Genomic DNA, 21,077 nt, shown 5'->3' on the forward strand with positions numbered 1-21,077 from the left:
CGAAAATATCCGAGCAGGAGAGGTACTTGAGCTTGTTGCGTAAGACGCCATATTCTTAAAACCAGCCAGTGCCACACAACCCAAAAACCCGCAGCGGCTGCCGCACGGACGAAAACGAAAACAATTTAAAGTAGTTTACATTACCTTTTCGTTTTTATTGAAAAAAAAATTGTGCTTCGTCGAAATCATAACACCACTATCAGTTGCTAGCTCCAAGGAGGCACATTTTTCGACTTTTTTTTATAAGTGTTTTCGCAGGGGACGCACTATTTTATGGGGTGAACGTAGACACGGTCGGCGATGCAAACCGGTGCGCTAGCTTTGACTGCGTTTTATGCTACGTATGAAACGGAGTATAGTCTTGAATAAGCTGCTGCACCTTCACTCACTCCCAGAGACGCACCCCACGACAGTTCTAGAAATATGTAAAATGCAGACGCAGGATTGGGTTTTGAATAATATGCACGACACGAAACTTGATGAATATCGTATAAAACGAATTCTCAAAACGAGCACTCGCAGGTTATTCATTATGTGGAAAGATGCCCGCTTCTTACGGAGCGAACCCAGGTTCGATGCAAAAAATAAACATACGTTTTTTGTTGTTGTTTTTTTTACAATTATTCTTGAGAAAAATGAATGTCGACGAAACTTTGTGCATTGTGTTTTTTCCTTTCCTTTTTAATTTTTTTTTTGCACAATTATTATTGAAAAAAAAATGTCGACAAAGCTTTGAACTAAATGGTGTCGGACTCCCTTTCTAGAGGTGCATAGGGAAACGTCGGGGCTTGGGTTGCCGGCTGGACGCCGCGAAGCCGCATTCATACTGTTTTTTTCGGTAGGGCAAATGCTGCTGACCTGTGACACCCGTTGAGAAGGGGAAGAGTCAAAACAGAGTCGCACGAAAAATTGACTCTTTAAGAGAGTTGTGAAGTGTCAAAGAGAGTCATGGAAGCAGTGACTCCCTTTGGACTCCTTTTTCTAAGAGTGTAGAAAAGAGCAAGATGAACAGACCTGGAGACAAACAGCTCCAGGGAGATGATCTACAAATAGCCCTTATTAGGGCTCGTCTCCTGCCAACGCCAGTACATCTTGCTAGGCTAACCTAGGGGGCGTAAAACCAAACAAGATAGCACCCCCACCACAAATAAACCACAGTTGCGAGTGCACCTTGTGTCGTTCCACTTCTTTGTCCTTGTCTTTTTCGGCGCTTTTAATTATTTAAAGAACCCAGCTGGGCCAACACCACATGGACAGAAGGCCTCCACACTCGTCATCATAGTCAGACCGATCCAGGCGAGAGATTGGGCACGAGTGCTGCGTCAGTGTTCGGCTGCGGCTCGTGGCCAATGAGCGCGTCGAAGGTCGGGCTCGGGTCCAATAGCCGACCGAGCGCGATCCGACTGTGATGACGTTTCATAGAGGAAGAAGAATCCATGTGGAGGCCTTCTGTCTAGGTGGTGTTGGCTGGGCGCGCCTTGCTGACTCAGAACAGGATGCCACCGACCTTTTCTTCGAAGTGGGCCCTTTCCGCATGAATAGCTGACCTTGTTTTCAGGATAGAGGGGCAGTTTTCCCCCCTCGTTGTTGTTCGCTCTTGTCATTTTCAAAGTTGTGAGCGATGCGGGGGCATGTGTTTGGTGCTAGCCGGTCGTGCCTTCGTTGGTGGCGGACTCTCGTCTCGTCACGAGCTCGTCGATCGAGTCTACAGTTTGTTTGACATTAAGCTCAAATAAACGCCGTATAGATTAGCTCTGCATTGTCTGGTTCGTACACTTCATTCCTTGAGTAGGTTCCTTTTCTTTATTTTATTAGTAATAAATGTTACAGGTCCAGCTACCGCAGGTACCCTGCCCCCTCCGCGGTAGTGCGTTGGCTACGCAATCAAGCTCACGACGTCTCTATTGGCATTCGTGGTGGTCATGCACGGTGTCGAAAGCTTTCAATAGTTCACGCGACTATCCTAGTGGGTAGAAAAGCTTACATTTCGGTCGATCAGGGGCGGGTTCCGACCTTCTAAAGGCAGAGATTAACAAGGCAGCGAGCTTGGGCTGCGGCACCCGGAATAATAAACAAACTCTTACGCGAACCAAATCACCATTGCGAAGCCCGTTAAAATTACGAGTCAATTCGTTTCGCGGCGGATTCATGGGACGGACGTGAAGATCAAGTTTCTCCATTGATTTGTCGAAAGCTAAGACTACAGCGCCTTGGACGCCTCACCAGCGACAGGTGCCATCTTGTTTCGAAAGTCACTGACGTCACGTGAGCGTCGTGTTGTGATTGGTTGCCGCTTTGCGGTTCGTGAAAGTGGTTGAGAGAAATCGGTCCCGAAGCGGTTGGCAAAAACGCGCTCGAACCGCTCGATCCTAGCCGCTTTGCGGTTGAGAACGCGCGGATCCGCTTCGCGAACGCGGATCCGCTTCCAGTGTGAACGAGCCATAGGGGTGCGCCGCGTGTGCGGAGCGGTACGACAGGCGGTGGCGCAGGTAGTACCATGCACAGGCCGGAGCACTGTTTCAGCTCATGTTGTCCGCGATAGTACGCAGAAGTCATGTCGGCGAGGGTCTTGTTGAGCCGTTCCGTGAGCACGTTGGTTTGGGGGTGGTGCGCTGTAGTTAGTCGGTGGCTTGTTTGGCTGAGCCAAACTACTGCCGAGTTTGCTGAGCCGTAAATGCTGCCCCTTTGTCCGTAATCAGCTCTTGAGGGGCGCCGTGACGTAGCAAGCTATACTGAATAAAGCACTAGGCGAGTTTTAGAGCTGTTCAGAGTGGGACGGCTTTTGTCTCGGCGTATCGGGGGTGAAAATCCGTCGCGACGACTGTCCAACAGTTTCCCAAAAGCGACTTGGGGAATGGCCCGGGTATATTCATTATAAACTCCTGCAACGCGGACGTCGTCGGTGCGATTGGTTTCAACAGTCCTGCGGTCTTTGTTGGTGGTTTCTTGCGTCATTAGCATTTTTGTCACGACCTTGTGTACTGGTGGACACTCTTCGGTAGCTTCGAAAAAAAGTAGTTTTCGCGGATTCTTGTCAGTATCGAGATGTAGACAAGGTGCCCCGCCGTCGGGTCGTCGTGGCAGGCTTCGAAGATTTCCTGTCGGAAACATGCGGAGATCACCCGAAGCCACGCCGAACTGTTGCCCTCGAAGTTCTCTTTGTAAAGCACGCCTTGTCCGATGGGGAAGCTCGCCAGGGCTCGTAAGAAGGCAGGGGGAACTCTACTTCTTTTTCCTTTCAGATGATCGATCATTGAGCGAAGCGCAGTGGCGGTTCGTTTGAGTGACACCATATCGTCCACGTTGACAGCGCTGAGAATGCTGTCCTCGTCGTCGTCGTCGTCGCAGGGGGGAGCTTACTCGACGAGGTCCCTTGTCGGACAGTTCTTATCCCTGTGCTTGAGGCCAGACTTGCACACCACGGACGTGTCGAATTCTTGCAGTCGTGAATTCCATCAAGCAAAACCTAACGACGGATTTTTCCGGTTCGCAATCCACCAGAAGTAGTGGTCCGTGACCACTCTGCATGGTGAGTATTAAACTTGGTTATCGCCCAAAAAACCGCAAAGCATTCCTTCTTCGTCGTGGAGGAACTTCTCGGTGTAACCTCATGATTTAGCAAACGTTTTTCGAGTGTATATCTTTTATTTGTGCTTTACCGGAGCGTAGTTCTCTCAAAACATGATTTTTGTTCAGTGATCTGAAACGGTCTTAGTACGACTGTTTAAAAAAACTGCAACACATATAAAAAAAGGTTTGCATGAATTTATCATTTTAGGTGTGTATATGAGTCATAAGAATATCTTGAAGTACTGAAATGATTAGATATATCTGGACTTGCAACAAGACGGTGTTCGCGCGACCTTGTATTTTTGTTTAAATGTATACACAGTTCATTCGACATTGGCTCATTATTCTCATCTGTGCACTATCACATACCTGAAAAAAATGTTCGAAATCACCACATGTTCCGCGTTAACCCCACAAACTTTGTCACCATTGGGTCGGATTCAGAACTCTTTAAAACATCTAGAGCCATCTAAAATATACATTCTCAAATCACATTTGTGCGGATTCAAAAAAGTGCTTGCGCCATGTATGTGGTTGTTGCATATACGTATTCACTTCTGAGTATTTTGTTCTAGTTTGTTGTTTGCATTTCTTAACTTTCTTAATCTTTATTTATTTGTATTCTTGTTTTACTACTAACGAGTGCACCTGTGCACTCGCTACAGGGGACATTCAATAAAAGTATTGTTATTAATATTATAGGCGATCACTTCTTCTATTCCTTCCCGTATTTGTACGAGTACTGCGCCGAGTATCGTATTACTGGCGTCTGTGAGGACTTCAGTCATAGCCTGTTAACCAAAATGACAGAGGAGCGAAGGCATATGAAGCCGGTTTCAACTTATGGATATCGCGCTGTTGCTCTTTTTCCCAATGAAACTTGAGAGTGTTCTTTGTTAGGTCGGTGAGAGTCGTAGAGATCTTCAAGCAATCTCGGACGAAACGCTTATGAAAGGCGCACAATCCTAGAAATCTTCTCACGGCCTCTAGCCACTCTTCAGGTCCACCGATGAGAGGTAACGGGAGTGGCGTAGCAGATTGAGCGTATAGTCGATGCGTGGAAGCCAATAAACGTTTTTCTTTGTCACGGAATTCAGCCTTCGATTATACACGCAGACTCTCAGCGCTCCGTACTTTTTCTTTACCAGCGCGACGGGAGGAATAGGAATTGTTTAAAGGCTGGATGATGTCGTCCTCGAGCATATTTTGAAATTGTTTCCGGATGACTGGCCTTTCTTTCACGGAAAAACGGTATGGCGACTGGTGGGCGGTACGGGAATGTTTATCTACAACAACACGATGCTTGGCAATCATCCCTTGGGGCAACCTTGATTACATGGCAAAACATTTGCTGTATTCTTCTTTTAGGGGCTGGGAGGGTCGAGTTGATGTCAAAATGCGGAAGGCAGCGTCCTCTTCTGCAGCAATGAAGAAGAGTCTTATAAGATGCAGGAAATCGCGGTTGAGTCCGGAAGTTTTTCAACGTGGCCCACGGCTGTGTCGTTTGTCAGGCGCCGTGATTTCTTTCGGAAATTCGTCACAACAGCCATGGCGCGCCCGTCCTTGCATCGTTAGGCCCCACGAAATGCAGACTCCTCTCCCCGGGAGAGTTTAACGTTTCCTTCCAACGGAGATTCACCGCACATAACTGCTGCGATCTCGACCGGCACAAAAACACTGGATAACGGCGGCAGGGTCGTATGGTCGGCAAGAACTCGTACAGCGGCTGACGTCGCATCGATCTTCCGACGTAAGGATAGGTTTCCGGAGCATCAACCTGTTCGCTCTAAGATCGACGACGGGGCCGTATTCACAAAGGAAGTCCATTCCAAGAATGAAGTTTCTTAGGCAGTCCTTGAGGATGACGAATTTAAATAAACAGGTCTCCTCGTGGATTTACACGCGTGCAGTGCACCTTCTTACTGGTGTGATGAAACGCCCGCCGGCGGTTCCTATTTGTGGGTTATCCGACGGCATTATAATTTTCCGAAGGCGGGAGAGACCTTCTTACTCAAAACAGAATAGTTTGTTCACGTGTCGATGAGTGCCGGCACGTCGAGGCCATCGATGGTAAGGCCAAGGTTATTCGACACAGTCGCAGGAGCGTTGTTCTAGTCCGTCGCTTCGCTAGTGCAGAAGCCCTCCGTCGTATGTGGAAGATATCTGCGTCGTTCGTCCTAGCCAGTACCACCTTCCGGTAGCGCCGCACTTAGTTTTCCTGGCAAGTCAGGCAAGATATACTTTCTCGGAGGGACGGACGAAGGGGCGATACCGGACCTCGGGGGGATAATGAGTGGGTCCCGAGAAAAACCCTGTCCTGAAGACATTGGACGACGCAGGTACTTTTCGATTTCCCTCGGTCACTCTCATAAATTGGGGTCGACGGCCATTTGGCGCAAATCCTCGCAAACTCAGCTGGTTTCAGGGGCACCTTCGGTAAACGTGGTGCGCCTCCTCGCGGTGGAAGCACACCGGGCATCAATCAGCCGTAGGCCACACGTTGGTATTTTGGGGTCCACGCTACTCATGACAAACAGCCTACTGTGGTGAAGAGACCTCCCGTCGGTGTGCTGCTGAGCACTGCAGGGTGACAGGAGGCTGCGGACGACAAGGAACTGCGCCGTAGGTTCAAGTTGGTGGTTTCAATGTGGCGTCGGCGAGATCGTCTGGCTGAAGCGCGGTCTGGACTTCCTCACGAGCAATCTGCGATCGAGAGCGAAGCTGGCCGTTCGGCGGCAGGTACCAGCTTCTTCGGTTCCTCACAGACGATGCCCCGGATGATTTCGCAGATCCCCGAGATATTGGAGCCGATGTGGCGTAGCTGGTTGGTGGGGGGGGGGGGGGGGGGGGGGGAGGAGCGCAGTGTCATTAGAAGGTCGATGGTAATGGGCGGCTCGTGCGTGCAGGGCCCGATCAATGTTCCTCGCCACCGTTACCAGACTTTTGACGGTGATGGCTGTACATCGCACAAGGCTTGCGATTATGTTCTTTTCGACACCGAGCATCAGGATTCACAGCTGCTTTGCTTCGGGGGTTTGAGGATCGGTACGGTTCCTAAGTTGACGAACATCCTCGACAAAGTTGGTGACACTTTTACTTGAGCTTTGAACGTTCACCTGAAAAAAACTTTTCAACATGTTCTTTTGCTGCTGGCTTGCAAAGGAGCGTCGGAGCTCTTTCTTGAGCTGTTTCTACAAACTGATCGAGGCCTCGTGATTCTCGTACCAGTGCCAAGCCGTTCGCTCTAGAGAAAAGTAGACGTTCTTGAGGTTTTGTTCAGGCGTCCATCCATTGTGTCGGGAAACTCGCTCAAACTGATTGATCCAGTCTTCGTAGACATCACCGTAGAAAAAAGCAGGCGTTCGGGGTGCGACGGGCGTAACGACAAGGGATAAGGCGGTCGAAGCCGGCGGTGCCATCGTCTTGCTTTTCTTAGGCTAGTCCGGTAGAAGTCCGAATTCCGGGGGCTGGACTTTCGTGTGGCGGCCTCCTCGAGTCTCGGTAGCCTCCACGGACGGTCTTCGTGGGCCAGTGATTGGGCTTACGCTGCGAAGTCTCTGAGGGGTATGCTTTCTGTGCTGCGTTATCCCGCGCCTCGGCGAGAAATTTCCCGGATGAAGGTGCCGAGATGATGAATAAACCTGTAAAGGACGAGCGTGTTGTTAGCGGTACAGAATATAAGGAAGGGAGAAAGTGGAAGTGGTCGTTTGTCGTTGGTGTCCGTCCCTTTGTCCCTTCCTCATATTCAGTACTGAATAAACCCCTTTCGAAGTACTGCCCATTGTTAATAGCTGTGGAATCCCTGCAAAATACCCGACTAATACCTCAAAGTCACGGCCCACCAAAACAAAAACACACTCACTAAGAAAGCTGATTGGGGCACTTCCGTTGAACTTTCGACGCTGTTTGATTGGGTTGTCGGCTTGTAGTGTTAGCCGTGCTACTTCGTTCCCTGTATTATGGAATGACTCGCACGTTCCTCGCTGGAGCTGTCCCGCCACTGTGCAGTGGTTCCGCCTTTCTAATAATGGGCACGTGACTTTTAAAAGAGGTTTATAATTAACTGAAAGTATGGGATTAATCGGCGAACTTGTGCCAGAAAGAAAAGGAACAACAGACATCGTGAAATGTGCAGCGAGCGTCGACGTCGGCAGCAGCAAGTGAATGTGCATCTGCGTGAGAACTGGCTATGACGATAGTGAATGTATGGGCAACACCGTGGCGTCCGCCACCATCCGAGTCGCTGCCGACCCCATGAACCGGCCGCCGCGATCAAGTGTTCTTCTACACCTCATGACCGAAACAGCGTCCTGTGGCGAAGTTTTTATGGATTATAACCTTAAATTGCTCTTGGGAAGAGGAATAGGCGTCGCAAGAGGAGTACTTGAACTTCAGGATGGGCTCACTGTGGTCCTCGTGACTAACGTCCAACACTAAACGCAACACCTCAATAAAGGTGCAGCTGTGGGCCATGTCAAGTAGCTCTGGAACTCTGCCGAAATCACCGCGATTACACAAGAATCACCGCCACCTTAGCGAGACTGTACGTTGTCAGCGCAGGTCGAAATTAACCCTAAGCTTCTGGGCGCAAAACGACGGCAGCAGAGTTGCCTCCTCGCCAAATACAGCGACCGCTTCGCGACGTCGTCAAAGGTGCGCTAAATTACCGTCGCTAAGCATCGCATCGTTACCGAGAACGACGCACTCTCTGTGCATTGATCGCCAGTCCGAGTCTCCGTGAAATGAAGGTCATCAATAAGCAAGTGCAAGAAATGCTAAAGAGCGACATAATCCAGCCTTTAAGAAGTCTATGGGCCACTGCAGTCGCACTGGTTAACCAGAAGGACGGGACGCTTAGATTCTGCGTGGACTACCGCCCGCTAAACACGGTGACGAAGAGAGGCGTGTACCCACTCTGGAGTACAGACGACACGATAGACCGGCAGCGTCCCTCTCAATATTTTTCATCGATGAACCTGAAGGGTGGCTACTTGCAGATGGAATTCGTTGAACAGGACCGTCACGCCGCTTAAACTGTACGAGTTCAAGGTGATGCCCTCTGGACTATGCACGGCACCAGCAACTTTTCAGCGTGTCATGGACACCGTACATGCTGGACTGAAATATCAGAGCTTTCTCAACTACCTTGATGGCGTCGCAGTCTTTTCAAGCGACTTCGACGAGCACTTGCGACAACTCCGAGCTGTTCTCCAAGCCATCCAGACCACCCGCATCACTCTCAAGCCATGGAGGTGTCGGTTCGCGTAGCACGAACTGAAGTTTCTATAGGCCACGCGGTTAGCAACGATGGCGTTCCCCTGAACCCAGAGAGGACTCTCTCTGTCGCGTCATTTCCAGCGCCAACAGACAAGAAGGCTCTCCGAATATTCCTTGTACTATTTGCGTACTATGGGCACTTCGTTTGCGATTTCGCTAGGATTTCCACACCGCTCACAAATTTAACAAAGGACACCCTGAAATGTGAGTGGGCCGAGGAGCAACAGCAGCCATTCGACGAGCTGAAGCGACGACTCCAGGCTCCTCCTGTTCTTGGACACTTCGATCAAGATGCGGAAATCGAGATTCAAACGAACTTAAGTATTGCAGGACTTGGCACGGTACTGGTTCAAATCCAAGAAGGCTCCGAGCAAGTCATCGCCTCTGCAAGTCGTGCACTGTCCAAAGCGGAAACAAATTACTCTACGACTGAGAAAGAATGATTTGCGGCCGTGCGGGCAATCACGAAGTTTCGCCCGTACTTGTACGGAAGCGCGTTCCGCTTTGTCACGAACCACCACTTGCTCTCCTGGCTTGCGAATCTAAAGGACCCTTCAGAACGCCTCGCTTGATGGAGTCTCCGACTGCAGCAATTCAACATGGGAGTGGTCTGCATGTCAGGCCGCAAGCTCAGCGACGCCGACTGCCTGTCCAGAGCCCCTGTCGAGACATCTGCCGGTAGTAGCGACGACGATGACGACGAGTGCGTCATTGGTGCGTGAACACCCACGACATGACACGACGTCAAAGAGACGATCCTGAGCTGCGCACGCTAATCGAGCACCTCGAAAGGCGAGAGGGTACTATCCCCGTGTCTTCTCGAGATCCCTGCCAAATTTCGTCATTCGAAAAAGTGTACTTTACAAGGAAAACTTCGAAGACAGCAGCTCGCCATGGCTGCTTGTAATCCCTACCGACCTTAGAAAGGAGATATTTTAACCCTGCCATGACGACATTACGTCCGGACACCTTGGTTAAAGACGTCGCTGGTTCGAATTCGTAAAAGTTATTGCTGGCCCAAGCTCCCGAAGACCGTTCACCTCTACACACGCTCGGCCCACGAGTGCCAGCGACGCAAGAAACCGCCGACGAAGCCGGCAGGTCTCCTGGAGCCGATTGCTCCCCCGACCGCACCGTTTTGGCAGATCGTGATGGATCTAGTTGTCGTTCCACACCATCTACGCGAGGAAATAGGTGAATAATCGTCGCGACCGATTATCTCACACTGTAAGCCGCGACGAAAGCCCTTCTATCAGGTACAGTTATTGAAGTCGCCAAGGTTTTCACCGAGTCCACTGTCCTCCAGCGCGGCGTTCCCGAAGAGCTCGTTACAGAACGTGGAGCATCGTTCATGACCCACCTGACGCAAGTGATCCTTCCTCTCAGTAGCAGCAGCCACCGTCGAACCTTCGCGTACCATCCACAGACAAGTGAACTAAGAGAACGGCTAAAAAAAGGCATCGCCGACATGATCTCCATCAGGGTTGGGCAGAAATACTCGAAAATGTATTTGGAAATAGAAATACCGGGATACATTAAAATACTAGCTAAACTAGTGATACTAAAATATATCTGTAAAAATTTATCGCGATACGTATCAAAATACATCTTAAATAGAGGCAAAAAGTCTTTGGAAATACAAGTACAGGAATACATTTTAGGGAAGGCATAAATACAAGTACGGAAATACTGATACTACAATACATTTCTCAAATTTGTTTGACATGCCAACTGAGATGAAGCTTGAAGCTGAAGTTTTTGTTCCGAAATTAGTTTTCTCTAGGCTTGACACTGTGCCTTGAAGGTAGTAGTTTCGGACGACGAGGAGTCTTCAATGGGCTCGAAAAAACGTTCAAGGAGTCACGACGGTCCCTTCCCTGACATCCTGTCTTTCTGACCAGGAATGCGAAAAGGCTTCGACCTCTAAATAAATTCTATGTAACGCTAAATCCCATCAAAACGTCACCACATTCCTGTCTAATAAGGACGCCTTTGTCAACATTGATCAAATGGCGTCACGGTGGAGTGAACGGCTGTTCTTTATCTAAAGCTGTGGCTTCGAACATAAAACTTTACCCCGCTGCTGTTTGGAAGGACAATACGTACTTTCGTTGCAGGTTACCTTGATGAAGATCGTGCAGGCGGTGTCATTTCGAATTTTCGAGAATAGCGGATTTTCTGAAGCTTTCTGGAACACATGTATTATCTTCCGTTAAGGTTTATAAACGGTACGGTGGCATCCCTGTTGTGATGGTCCTTCCTGCCGACGTTCCACCTTCGACGCATGGATTGCAGTCCTCAAGTTTTGCCTAACATTATTATCCAAACTGAGACTTCGTGGATTGCGACCTGATATTGCCGGCACAGGTGCGAGCTCTCCGAGAAACAGCGCGCTCGAGACGAGTCGCAGGTGTATGAAATCTGGGTCGGTACAGCGAGGCCACGTCTGGCCTCCTTCTTGGGTTTCGGATAACCAGAGCAGCGGGTTACGTTCGCGTTGGCTGATGACAAACCCTTGAGCCGTGCAATATTGCCGCGCGCGCAGCTGGCCAAGTCGGCAGCGCGCGCGTGGCCTAACGGTTATCGCGCTTGCCTTCCACGCAGAAGGCCAGGGTTCGATTTCTGGCTGCGGCTACACATTTTTGTTGACACTGTAATGTGATGTTCTGGTGAATTCGAGAACCGTCTACGCGCCGAACCTTCTACGCCGAACGATCCAGAAACCCACGAGGGTACATAAGGGATTCCGCAAGGCGACCGGAGTCAGTTTTTCGCCCCAGCGTTCGACTCTGCCGCTCCGCCGCCTCCGACGCCCGCGACGCTCTGTTATTATCTTTTGTACCCGTTTATTTTAGGCACAAGTTTGCCACATTAAACGTTTATTTTTTTGTATTTATTCATTGTTCTTTTGGTCACCACCCGTGACATTTTGGTGGAGGTACGGATTAACCGCATGCCCGTGCAGCGCTCCCCTCCGAGTTCCCGTAGTGCAAGTCCGAACACAAGCCCCCAAGAACCCAACGAAGACCAGACCGAGATCCGATTAAGTCGCCGGAACCTTGGCCTACCCCCGGAGTTAGGACCCTTGCCACCCAGGACCAGGCAAACAAAGGGGACGACGATGGCCAACCAGTCGGAGACCCCGGCCGCTCCAGCCGTCGTTTACCTGCCCGTCGTACCGCGGACGGCTGCTGCATTCCACGGCGAGCAATGCGAAGACGTCGAAGTCTGGATTAACCAGTATAAACGCGTTGCCCGCCACAATTGCTGGACCGACGAGCAGCACCTGCACAACGTCTATTTTTCGCGTGAGGGTACCGCCAAGCACTGGTACGAGAATCATGAGTCCTCTTTGACGTCGTGGGGCATTTTCAAGACCGATCTCAAGGCTACGTTCAGCAACCACCACCGCCGAGAGAGAGCCGAGGACCTACTGCGAACCAGAACCCAGGGCCCCAACGAGAGCGTCACCGGCTTCGTAGAGGATGTTCTTCGCCTGAGCGCCCGCGTCGATCCTCAGGCTACAGAGGATAAGAAGCTCCGACACCTGATGAGGGGTGTGAAAAGTGATATATTCGGAGGTCTCATTTGCAATCCTCCGACAACAGTCGACGGGTTCGTCACGGAGGCGACGAATATGAAGCGTGCCCTACTAGCACGCGCCAGACACTACGAGCGACACCCTGGCGTGACTACTCTGGCGACATCCGGATACAACCTTGGTACCGACCTCCCAGGCATCCGTGACATCATCCGTGAAGTCGTCCGGGAAGAGATCCGCAAGATGCTCCCCGCTACGGATCGCCCGTACTGCCTGTCGCTCGCCGAGGTCGTGCGAGAGGAAGTTCACCGGGCCTTCCAACCTGAGGTTCCGATCAACACGGCGACGCCAGAGGAGCCGACTTTGAGCTACGCCGCCATAGCCCGACGACCGCGGCAAGCTAACCGCCAGGCTACGGCGCCAGCCCGACGAGACCCTCCGATGCCACAGTATCCTCGACGCCAGGAAAGACAAGTCCAGGACGCCCGCCCGGAGCAACCCTCGTCGAGGAAGACCGACGTGTGGCGAACGGCCGACCGACGCCCGCTTTGCTACCACTGAGGGGAAGCAGACCATGTGTACCGCCGATGCCCATACCGACGACTCGGGCTGCGCGGATTCCACCCGAACGACCCGCGCCCCCGGTATGGTGAGCGCCCTCGGGAAATCGACGAGTACTTGCGATGACCCCAGTCCCCTGAGCCTGCGTCCCGCCGAGAGTTCCCGTCGCCGTCGCCGCGACGTCCAGCTTCGCCGATGCACCGACCCCTACGTGAAAGCCTGTCGCCCCTCGCAGTTCAACGGGGAAACTAGGCGCGGCAACCCCTGGAGGTGGAGTTGCCGAAGACGACCGACGTAAAGAGCCTCCAAGAGCGACGGAGCGCTCCCACTTTCCCGACGCTACACATCACAACGACGCTCCTGCATCGGTGTCCAACAATCTAAACGTTGTGATCGACGGCCTCGACGCATCGGCACTCGTGGACACCGGAGCAGAACACTCGGTCTAGAGTGGGAGGCTCTCCCGCCGCCTTCGAAAAGTCATGGCGACGTGGGATGAACCACAAATAAGAACCGCCGGAGGACACCACATTACACCAGTCGGGAGATGCACTGCTCGCGTCGAGATCCACGGTGAGACGTGCCCCGTGAAGTCCGTCTTTCTGCAAGACTGTTCGAGGGACGTTATCCTCGGAATGGACTTTCTCTGCGAGTGTGGCGCCGTCATCGACCTCGCGGCAAACCAGTTGACGCTGCGAAAGCCTGTCCTGCCGCCGGTGGAGACCAACACGACGTCCAGCGACATCCGAGTTATCGCCGACCATGTGAACCTACCACCGCGGTCGAGTGTTTTCGTCACCTTATAACCGACGCAGCCATGCACGGTGAAGCTCTTCCGGAAGCCAGTGTCCAACTGCTCCTCGAAAAAGGAATTGGTGTCGCAAGAGGCTTAACGGATCTCCAAGAAGTACGTACAACTGTTCTTGTGACCAACTTTCGAGAGGAGCCGCAACATCTAACGAAGGGTACCACCGTGGGGCACGTCGAGGAGCTTCAGGCGCCAGCCGTGGTCATTGCAAACTCCGAGGAAACCTCGTCGCCACAGCAGAAGAGCACGAAGCCGCCGCCGCTCGACATCGACCCCGAGCTCCCAGCCCCGAAGCGCCGGCAACTGGTTGATCTCCTCACGCAATACAGTGACTGTTTTGCCACGACATCGAAAGTTCGCCAAACACCAATGGCGAAACATCGCATTATTACTAACGACAACGCAATCCCTGTCCACCAGTAGCCGTATCGAGTGTCCTTAAAGGAAAGGAAAGTGATTCAAGACCAAGTCCAGGAGATGCTCGACGACGACGTCATTCAACCCTCAAGAAGACCATGGGCGTCCCCAGTCGTCCTTGTAAAGAAGAAGAACGGAACCCTGCGGTTCTGCGTGGACTATCGCCGACTGAACGCTGTGACGAAGAAGGACGTCTATCCGCTCCCCCGATTCGACGATACGTTAAACCGACTGCGCCAATCCCGATATTTTTCGTCGATGGACCTGAAGAGTGGTTACTGGCAGATTGAAGTCGACGAACGTGACTGGGAGAAAACTGCCTTCGTCACTCCTGACGGACTGTACAAATTCAAAGTGATGCCTTTCGGACTTTGTACAGCACCGGCCACCTTCCAGCGCGTCATGGACACCGTGCTGGCAAATCTGAAATGGCGGAGCTGCCTCGTCTACCTGGACGATGTCGTGGTATTCTCACGAGATTTCGACGAACACCTCAGACGACTTCGAGCCATGCTTCAAGCCAAGACCGCCGGCCTGTCACTCAAGCCAACAGAGTGTCGGTTCGCATATGGGGAACTAAAGTTCCTCGGCCACGTCGTGAACAACAAAGATGTTCTACCTGACCCCGAGAAGACCCGCGCCGTAGCTGCATTTGCGCCACCGTCTGAGAAGAAGGCAGGGAGAAGATTTCTCGCACTCTGTGCCTACTACAGGCGCTTTGTTCGAGACTTCGCCAAACTATCCGCACCGTTGACACAGCTCCCAAAAGACGCCGTAAAGTTCGAGTGGACCGATGAACAGCAGAGATCATTCGACGAGCTCAAACGAAGACTCCAGACGCCCTCGATTCTCGGCCATTTCGACCAGTTTGCTGAAACCGAGATCCACACCGACGCCTGTAACACCGGACTGGGTGCATTACTCGTCCAAGTGCAGGACGGGGCAGAGCGAGTTATCACATACGCAAGCCGGACGCTGTCTAACGCGGAGCGGAACTATTGAACGTCTGAAAAGGAGTGCCTCGCTGTTGTCTGGTGTCACAGGCTCGTCCGGGGTTGGTAAGAAAAGGGTCGGGAGACAAAGAGTTAGAAAAAAAAAACAGGGCATATATTTGCACACACAAAAGAAATATCAGCATGGAAGGAAAAATGTAATAAGACTACAAGTAAAGTCACAAGGAAGAAATAAGGAGTTCGAACTACGGGGCTATCGTCCTAGAGATTCACCGGCATATGTCGTGACGAGGCTCGGTTCCTGGCTTCTGTAGCCGCTCAGTCCAGGGACGGTGTTGAGATGGCGTAGATGCTCATGCCTCCGCTGTTCCCTTCACACCGTGCGTAGCGGCGGGTTCTGGTTCAGGTTGTCGATACCGGGACACAGCCGGTCAGATCCTTCAAGCAGCTGCCGAACGTCGCGGCTCGTGCTCTTCACGCACCCTTTTTCGCACCCCTCACTTCGTCCTTCACGTTCTTCCTTCCACAGAACCATGACACCCCCCAACTTCAAGAAGTTTATAACATAAACTTTTCTTTCTTGATGCTTGGTACTTCCGAGAACTCCATCTTGACGTCACCGAGCACAAGCCACCCCCACAATCCTCCTACAGACACTTTCACGACACGACCTTCTCGATGACCTTGAAACGACGTCCGGTTGCACCGCACCACACTTGGCCGGAGGGCCCTCTTCATCCACATTCAAATCGATGATTTCTTTTGTGAGAACTCACTGTAGCCACACACATATGCAAAGGCCCCGTCTTAAGTCTGACAAAAGACGTTGGCACACATACAACACAAAAAAATATATATACATTGAGGGAACCCATCCTCTTCGGGGTCTCGACTAGTTATCCCTAACAAAAATCTTAGTTCAAAAGAAAAATAAACGTCTAAATGCGGCTAAGAAAGTCTGCTCCCACGTTATCCCTGCCCTTTATGTATTCCACGTGAAAGCTATGATCTTGCAAAGCCATACTCCACCTCATCACTCGCCTATTTGTATGCTTAGCTTTATTTAGGAATTCCAGTGGTTGGTGGTCGGTCTGAACTCGAAAAGTTCTGCCGTACAGAAGCAACCTAAATCTGGCAACGGCCCATACCAATGCCAGACATTCCTTTTCTATCGTTGCGTAGTTCCTTTCTGCGGTGCTGAGCTTTCTACTGGCGTACGCCACGGGATGTAGCATTCCATCCTTTTCTTGAAGCTTCATTGCATTAAGACTCGCGTCAGACGCGTCTGTCCTTAGCACGAACTCCTTCTCGGGGTCTGGCGCCAACAAGATTGGAGGACGTCCCAGCTTGGTCTTTAGTTCACTGAAGGCCTCCTCTTGCTCCGGCCCCCACTCAACCTCATTGCGGGCTCCTTTTCTGGTGAGGTCTACTAACGGCGCGGCAAGACCCGCATAGTCCTCTACGAACTCGCGGTAGAACCCCGTGAGTTTAAGGAACGATCTTACTTGTCGCTTCGTTCGCGGCCTTGGTACGTCTTGAATCCGTTCAATGATCTTAGGGTCCGGAGATATCCTTCCCATTCCGATCTCGTGTCCCAGAAAGCTGATGTCCTTAAAGCCCACTTCACATTCCTTTGGCTTTACGGTAATATTAGCCTCGCGCAGGCGCCTAAAAATGCAGCGAAGCGTATCAACGTGCTCTCTCCACGAGCTTGTGGCGATCAGGATGTCGTCGATGTAGTGGTGTGCATCTGGGATGCCGTCTAACAATTTTCGCATCAGTTTCGTGAATGTCGCAGAAGCCGTTCTTAAACCAAAGGGCATGACCTTGAATTGGTAAAGCCCACTCGTCGAAGAGAAGGCAGTCTTTTCCTTGGCCTCTTCTTTCATAGGTATCTGCCAGTACCCTTTTGCTACATCGAGCTTCGAGAAGAAGCGCGTCTGTCCCGCCTTAGCAAACGTGACGTCGATCCGTGGTATTGGTTCCGCATCGGGCTTGGTCACGTCATTGAACCTCCTGTAGTCAATGCAAAACCTGTTTGACCCGTCTTTTTTCTTTACCATTACCACTGGCGCGTTGTATGATGAGTTACATCTCTCAATCACGTCCAGCTCTAACATCTCGTCGATTTCTTGCTCGACTGTTTCCTGGACCGACAGCGGCAGTGGGTACTGCTTCACATGTATTGGTCGGGACGTAGTCAGTTGAAGGTCACAGGTCAGCAGACTCGACCTGCCTGGAAGGTTCGAAAATATATCTTTGAAGTCCTCAATCAGCTCTCGTACCTCATCACGCTTTTGGGATTCCAAGTGTTCGTTTATGTTGACGTCTTCCCATCCTTGCTGCCTCGTCCAGCTTGGCGTAGGAATTCCCTCTGTATCTTCAAAACTTAGCTCGCTTGCGACTTCATCTTTCTCTTGAGAATCCATTACCATACCGCAATGTTGTCTACCTTGTTGACTTCCTTCTCTTTCTTCATATCTTTTAAGCATATTGATGTGATACACCTTTTTCTTTCCTCCTACGTCTAACTCGTAATCCACATCATTCTTTCTTGCGATTATGGGGAAGGGACCTTTCCATTGCATGATCATCTTGTTCAAATCGGTGGGGAGCAGAATGAGCGCCAGGTCTCCTTGCTTCATATTTCGGTTGCAGCTCTTCCTGTCATAGTATTTCTTATACTTCTCCCTTGCTTCATGCAGGCACACGTGCGCCAGCTTGCATGTTTCCTCTAGTTTTTCCCTTAGTTCCAAGATGTATTCATATGCCGTCTTCATGTATTCTTTCAGGGCTTCGTTCGACCACAACTCCTTGAGAATGGCCAGTGGTCCTCGTACTCTTCTCTCATATAGCAGTTCAAATGGCGAGAACCTGAGGCTAGCCTGGGGCACCTCTCTGTAGGCGAAAAGCAAAGCTGGGAGATATCTATCCCAATCCTTTGGTCTTTCTTTGCACATCCTCCTTAGCATCTGCTTGATGGTGCCATTAAACCTCTCGACCAGCCCGTTGCTGATGGGATGATAGGGAGTGGTTAAGAGCTGCTTCATCGATAGAAGCCGGCTCACCTCTCTCATTAGCTCACAGGTAAAGTTGGTGCCGCGATCGCTAAAGATCTCTGCCGGTACTCCATACCGCGTGAACATCTGAACCAACGCCTCGGCTACCTGCTGAAACCCAATGCTCTTCAACGCTACTGCGTCAGGATACCTCGTGGCCATGTCAACCATTGTAAGAATATACCTGTTCCCCGAGCTTGCGATAGGCACTATAGGACCGATGATATCTATAGCGACTCTTTGAAAAAGTGTATCGATGATTGGCATGCTTCCTAAGGGGGCCTTGCCCACCTTGCCTTTGGGTACAGTGCGTTGGCACACGTCACACGAACGAACGTACCTTTTGATTTCGCTTTGCATACATGGCCAAAAGAATTCTCCCGCCACCAGATTGAGGGTGTTCTTCGCCCCCTGGTGTCCGGACATAACGCTGTCATGTGCCATAGTTTCAGCAGCGGCCCTGAACCTTTTTGGGAGAACCAGTTGTTCTGATCTTCTGCCGAATGAGTATACGACGCTCCTGTATAGCAAGTCGTTCTTCAGCAGAAACTGAATCCTTGTCCTGGAATTGTGTTTCTTCGTTGTCTTCCCTACATCGTTGAAACACTTCGTAAGAGTAGCGTCCTCTTTCTGCTGCTTTCCGAGTTCCTCGGCTGTTGTGTCGGTTACTGACACCTGCGCGACTTTCAGAGGGCGTTCTAGTTTTTTTATTGGTCTTCCAGCTTCTCTCCCCTCGCTCGCGGACGCAGCTACGGCTGGCTTCTCATCCGGGAGCTCGTCAATGCTCTCGGTTGCTTCCATTGCCCTGCGACAGCCCACGTTGACTCCGATGGCGTTCGAACACGTTTCGTATCTCTCCTTCGGCTCGTCTAGGCAGTCGCCGAGATTTTCTTCATTGTTCTTTTCCCATTCTGGGTCAGGGTCATTAGCCTCACGCATTTGCGGTATGTTTCCCAGTATCAAGTCGTATAGGGGGTTACTGACGCACTTCGCCGTTATTTTTCCCGTGTAGTAGGGCGTTCGTATCACAATAACCGCCTCCGGCAGGTACCGAACTGTTCGATCTAATAAAAACACTGGACTCGACTTTCCAGTTAGGTTCTCTTGAGGGACTAGTTCTTTGCGAACAACCACGGTGTTGCAGCCGGTGTCCCTTAACACCGTTATCTTGTGTTCTCCCAGCCGTCCTTCCACTACCGGCATGTTCTCTGACAGAAATTTCGGGGCTCTCCCCATGACCGCATTCACTACCGGGATATTGTCACCATTATCCAGGGTGACATAGGAATCATCGGCGTTTTCGCGATTATCTGTTGGCATCGTGTACAAGCACGACGCCTGATGTTTCTCGCTCTGCCTTCCCTTACAGTTCTCTGCCTCATGACCACTACGGCCGCAATTCCAACATGTCAGTGACCTCATAGCTTGGCCGTTACTTCTGCAGTTTCTGCCTTGTGCCCAATCTTCCCACAAAGGAAACAGCGGATACTCTTTCGGAGACCACCCCTTGCGTGTTTCTCTTCGTTTCCAGCGTCTTGCCTGTTTGTCACCTCCTCTCGCTTTTGCTTACCCGCGCTATGCTGCACCTGGGCCTCGAAGAAGAGGTCAGCTTTAGCTGCTACGTCATCTAACCTCCGACAGTCGCGCTCTCTCAGGAAGACCGTCAGCTTGGTCGAGCATGTCAACAGAAATTGTTCCACTAGGATGATGTCTCGCAGTGATTCGAACGTTTGCTCAACTCCCGCTATCTCGAGCCATCTATCACGTACCCTGCCAGTCGAGCAGCAAATTGTATCATCGTTTCGCCGTCCTCGGGTTTGGCGTCGCGAAACCTCTCGCAGTATCCTTCTTTAGTGTAACGAAATCGCTGGAACAGAGCCAGCTTGACCTTGGCGTAGTCTAGAGCATCTTCAGGTGTCAGTCGGCCGACCACCGTCAGCGCCTCTCCGGTCACACATAAACCTAAAGACGTGGCCCACTTCTCCACTGGCCAACCCAGCCCTGTTGCGGTACGCTCAAAGCGCTGCAAATAGGCATCTAGATCGTCCCTTCGTTCATTAAACTGTGGAATCAGTTTGTGGGGACTTCCGTGACTCCCTCGGCCTGACTCTTCCTCGCGGCCGCTTTCCGAATTTGCGGCACCTTCACCTCGCCCTTCACGAGCCGCAATCCTCAACTGCAGGACCTCTCGTTCCTTATCCAAATTAGCGCTTTCGGCCGCTAACATTCTTTGAGCCGCCTCACGGTCCTCCCTAGCGTTATCGCGCTCTTGAGCTCTCTCAGCTCTACTACGCGCTCTTTCCTCATCAACCCATTTTTTAACTCGTCCCCAGTATACCCCAATTCCTTAGCTGCCGCGATTATTCTATCGAGCTCCATAGTAATGCACCAGTCTCAAATCTCCGTCTCCTCTCTCACCTCCCGGAAAACGAACTAGGATGTAATGGGCCGCGCCATCCTGGCAGGCTCGCCAAATTGTCACAGGCTCGTCCGGGGTTGGTAAGAAAAGGGTCGGGAGACAAAGAGTTAGAAAAAAAAAACAGGGCATATATTTGCAGACACAAAAGAAATATCAGCATGGAAGGAAAAAATGTAATAAGACTACAAGTAAAGTCACAAGGAAGAAATAAGCAGTTCGAACTACGGGGCTATCGTCCTAGAGATTCACCGGCATATTGTCACGGGTGGTGACTAATAAACAAGAAATAAACAGGAATAAATAAATGTTTAATGTGGCGAACTTGTGCCAAAAATAAAAGGGTACAAAAGAAAGATAACAACAGAGCGTCGCGGGCGTCGAAGGCGGCGAAGCAGCACGATCAAACGCTGAGGCGAGACTGACTCGACAAGGTCGCGGGCGGCCTCTTATCTAGAGTACGTCGCTATCTCGA

The 21,077-nt window shown here is 51.2% G+C and overlaps 1 protein-coding gene across 1 annotated transcript; it reads right to left on the minus strand.

The window, feature by feature from the left end:
• Positions 1 to 15,500: 15,500 nt before the first annotated feature.
• On the minus strand, positions 15,501 to 19,506 carry LOC120846301. Its single transcript, XM_042291550.1, has 3 exons — positions 17,580 to 19,506; positions 17,188 to 17,363; positions 15,501 to 15,674 (listed from the first exon to the last, which is right to left on the minus strand). Exons 1-3 carry the CDS (start codon positions 19,504 to 19,506, stop codon positions 15,501 to 15,503), a joined length of 2,277 nt encoding a protein of 758 aa, XP_042147484.1.
• Between the last annotated feature and the right edge of the window lie 1,571 nt (positions 19,507 to 21,077).

Source organism: Ixodes scapularis, unplaced genomic scaffold (genome assembly GCF_016920785.2).
Source record: "Ixodes scapularis isolate PalLabHiFi unplaced genomic scaffold, ASM1692078v2 PGA_scaffold2__306_contigs__length_199485367, whole genome shotgun sequence".
Lineage (NCBI taxonomy): Eukaryota > Metazoa > Arthropoda > Arachnida > Ixodida > Ixodidae > Ixodes > Ixodes scapularis.